At 33.6% G+C, this 3,662-nt stretch overlaps 1 protein-coding gene across 1 annotated transcript; it reads left to right on the forward strand.

Moving 5' to 3' along the window:
• The first annotated feature begins 1,582 nt into the window (after positions 1-1,582).
• LOC119825351 (olfactory receptor Olfr180) lies at positions 1,583-2,536 on the forward strand. Its single transcript, XM_038346181.1, has one exon. It carries the CDS (start codon positions 1,583-1,585, stop codon positions 2,534-2,536), a length of 954 nt encoding a protein of 317 aa, XP_038202109.1.
• Positions 2,537-3,662: the final 1,126 nt, after the last annotated feature.

The raw sequence follows: 3,662 nt of genomic DNA on the forward strand, positions 1-3,662 counted from the left end.
ACTGAAAAGATAGAATGAAGCAGTAGGTGGGTTACTCTGTCTATTCTGAACTTAAAAGCATCATAGTACTGTCAGCAAATACACAGGTAAACTATCTACAACTCCAAAAAATAATTTTAGGATGGGTAGTAAAATTGTTTCAGATTTGGCTGAATAATTTTTCTTTTGTGCTAGTGAGATAAAAATGAGTTCTTACCTAGTGGATTCTGATACAATATTTTAAAATAAATTAGCATTGCCAAAGTTTAAAAATATGAATATACCTATTTCATTAGCCAGTAAGTGTTGATAAAAATAAATTTTATGTTGTTAAAATATTTAAATGATATAAATTAAGAGATATTATAGTGTTATATATTTAAATTATAAATAGCAACTTATTTCATTTATTTAATTATAAACTATTAGTAATACAATACCAGAAAATCTTTCTGTTTTATTGAACTGAAAAAGGAAACTGTGTAGTTGCATTAGACAACAGAAAAAATTAAGGAAACAGTAATTACACTATAATTTTAAAGCCATGATATTTAAATTATTGTTGTACGCTGGTCTAAAAAAGTTATCCATTTAAACTTTACTAAGTCAGAGAGTTGTAGCCATTCCTAGAAGAAAGAAAATGATTACAATAGTAAAATACATCCTATTTCCTGATTTAAATTTTTCAGTATTATACCTGACAAAATAAATCTAATAAATTTTAGTGGTTATTGAATTATAATACAAGGATTAAAAGAAAAGAATTTAAAGTTTAAATAATAATAATATAAAAGTAAAACCCTTATTGAACTCAATAAAAGAAAAACATTGCTTCATCCTGACAGTATTGGAGAGCACAAAGCAGGAATTTGATATTTACATATCAGTGTGTACATTGTGAGCAGACACCTTGTCACTAGGATTCATAATAAAGAATGTTCTCTGAACACTAAAAACCACACAGAAAATATTAGGATGCAGGGATAATTATGAGTAGATATCATTTTTTAGAAATTTATCAGATGAGATATAGTAGCATCCAGATTATAAAAGTCATCAGAGAACTGATTTAAGAGAAAATGATCATATTATACAATCTTAAAGGTTAAATGACCTTAATTTAAAATATCCGACAGTCATCACAGTAAAAAATGACAATGCAAAAATATCATTTCCAAACTCACTCTTAATTCTATGGAGTTTTCATAAGTTAGTCCTTAAATATCTGAAGGACGATACATTTTTAAATATCACAGAGAATATTTTTGTTTTAGAAAATAAATCACCACAATAAAGAAGATTTAATATATAAAAATTAGAAAATCAAATGTGCAGATCATAAATTTACACAAAGCTATATAACTATCCATGTGAGGCATTTAGGGGTTAGTTCAACAGCCACCTCAAGACTATACTCATAGGCACAATCTATAGGCGGTTTATTCCCATATGACTTAACCTACCATGACATATTTCAGGGTACTGCTGAGGTAAATCGAAGAAGTCCTTACCTGCTCACTGTAACTAGAGAGGGAGAGTTAGATATATTACTCCTATAATATTAATCAAATATATTAACAGTTTTTGTCTTAGCAGAGAAAGAATGGAGAAGACAAATCAGTCTTTGACAACAGAGTTCATCCTGGAGGGATTCTCAGATGTTCCAGACCTGAAGATCCTCCTGTTCCTGGTGTTCTCTGTCATCTATCTGGTCACCATGGTGGGGAATCTCGGGTTGGTGGTCTTGATCTACATGGAACACCATCTTCACACACCCATGTACATCTTTCTGGGCAACCTGGCTCTCATGGATTCCTGTTGCTCCTGTGCCGTCACTCCCAAGATGCTGGAGAACTTCTTTTCTGTGGACAGAAGGATTTCACTCTATGAATGCATGGCACAGTTCTATTTTCTCTGTGTTGCTGAAACTGCAGACTGCTTCCTCCTGGCTGCAATGGCATATGACCGCTATGTGGCCATATGCAACCCTCTGCAGTACCACACCATGATGTCCAAGAAGCTCTCCATTCAGATGAGTGTAGGCATCTTCATAGCCAGTAACCTGCATTCCATGATTCAAGTAGGCTGTCTCTTAAGGTTAACTTTCTGTAAATCAAATCGCATTGATCATTTCTTCTGTGATGTTCTTCCTCTATTTAGGCTCTCCTGTACAGACCCTTTTATTAATGAAATAATGATATATATTTTTTCAATGCCAATTCAAGTCTTTACCATTACCACTATCTTGGTCTCTTATTTCTGCATTCTTTTTACTATTTTCAGGATGAAATCCAAGGATGGGAGAGGAAAAGCATTTTCTACTTGTGCATCCCACTTTCTTTCTGTCTCAATATTCTACATCTGTCTTCTCATGCATATTCGACCATTGGAAGAAGGGAATAAAGATATACCTGTGGCTATATTTTATACAATAGTAGTTCCTTTGTTAAACCCTTTTATTTACAGCCTGAGAAACAAGGAGGTAGTAAATGCTATTAAGAAAGTTATGAAGACTTACAGTATTTTTAAAAAATCTCTGACTTCTACACCTCACTAATTTCAGTTCACTAAACAATATAATAGCCCAAATAAGGTAATGTAAATTTAATAGATGTCATATCTATTCTCATTATCCTCATGATATCTTACAATAGTACAGCTTCAGCAAATTAATACTATATCAAAATTTATACCATAGACAGATTTTAGCATAATTTTCAGATTAAGTTTTAATGGTTATTCTTTGAGTAGGATAAGTTCAATCTGGAATCTTTGTTCCTAGGAGTGTCTGATATAATCTCAATTCTTTCTGTACAGTCCTTACCCTAGATATGGGGAATCTGGGATAATGTGCAAATCCTCAAAACAGATTCAGACGTTTCTCCAAAGAGGTCTTAGAAGCTTCTGGTCTATATTTTCTCTATTTCTACTGAGAAATAAACAAACTATACACAAAAGTCATGAACTCTCTCACTTAAATGATCTTATGCCTTTGTGTTCCTTTAAACATGGGAGTAGCCAACCACTTTCTGATTGGCTTTAAGTCCTACTCCCAAAAAAGAAACTCACTCCTGGCACCAATATTGAGTCAAGAACCTGTGGACAGACAAGATGACAGACCCTAAGGAAGCACCTACTACTATTATTCTACTACTATTATTCTAAACAAATAGAAACCCTAATTAAGACATTCTAGTAGATTTCAAGGTGAGACACTTGTGGGGGAAAAAATCAAAATGTCATTTATAGCAAAATTTATAGCACCTACAAATTGTAATTGCTCTTAATAATGAAAAAACAGAGACAGATATTAGGGGAATGAAAGCTGAAAGGTCAGAGAAGGAGAAAAGAGGTGATCCTGTCTCTACAAATCCTCAGACTGAATTCTCTCTCTATGAAACCTCAGACTGCATGCTCAGATTGAATACTCAGACTGCATCTGTCTCTCCAAAACCTCAGACTGCCCCTGAGCTCCTATCTCTTTCCATCTTATATTTCTCTCTCTGCCCAACCATATCACTCCTGTCTTAACCTCCCTCATGCTGGGATTAAAAGCACATGATCCCAAGTGCTGGGATCACCTTTGTGTGGGCTCTGCTTCTTCTTTTTTTTTTTTTTTACAAAGATTCAATCTCTTGTAGCCCAGAGTGGTTTTGAACTCACAGAGATTCATCTGCTTCTCT

Source organism: Arvicola amphibius, chromosome 10, assembly GCF_903992535.2.
Source record: "Arvicola amphibius chromosome 10, mArvAmp1.2, whole genome shotgun sequence".
NCBI classification, from domain to species: Eukaryota; Metazoa; Chordata; class Mammalia; order Rodentia; family Cricetidae; genus Arvicola; species Arvicola amphibius.

What these genes read in the sequence shown, in the direction of transcription:
- LOC119825351 (XM_038346181.1), top strand. Translation starts at nt 1,583, where the DNA reads ATGGAGAAGACAAATCAGTCTTTGACAACAGAGTTCATCCTGGAGGGA.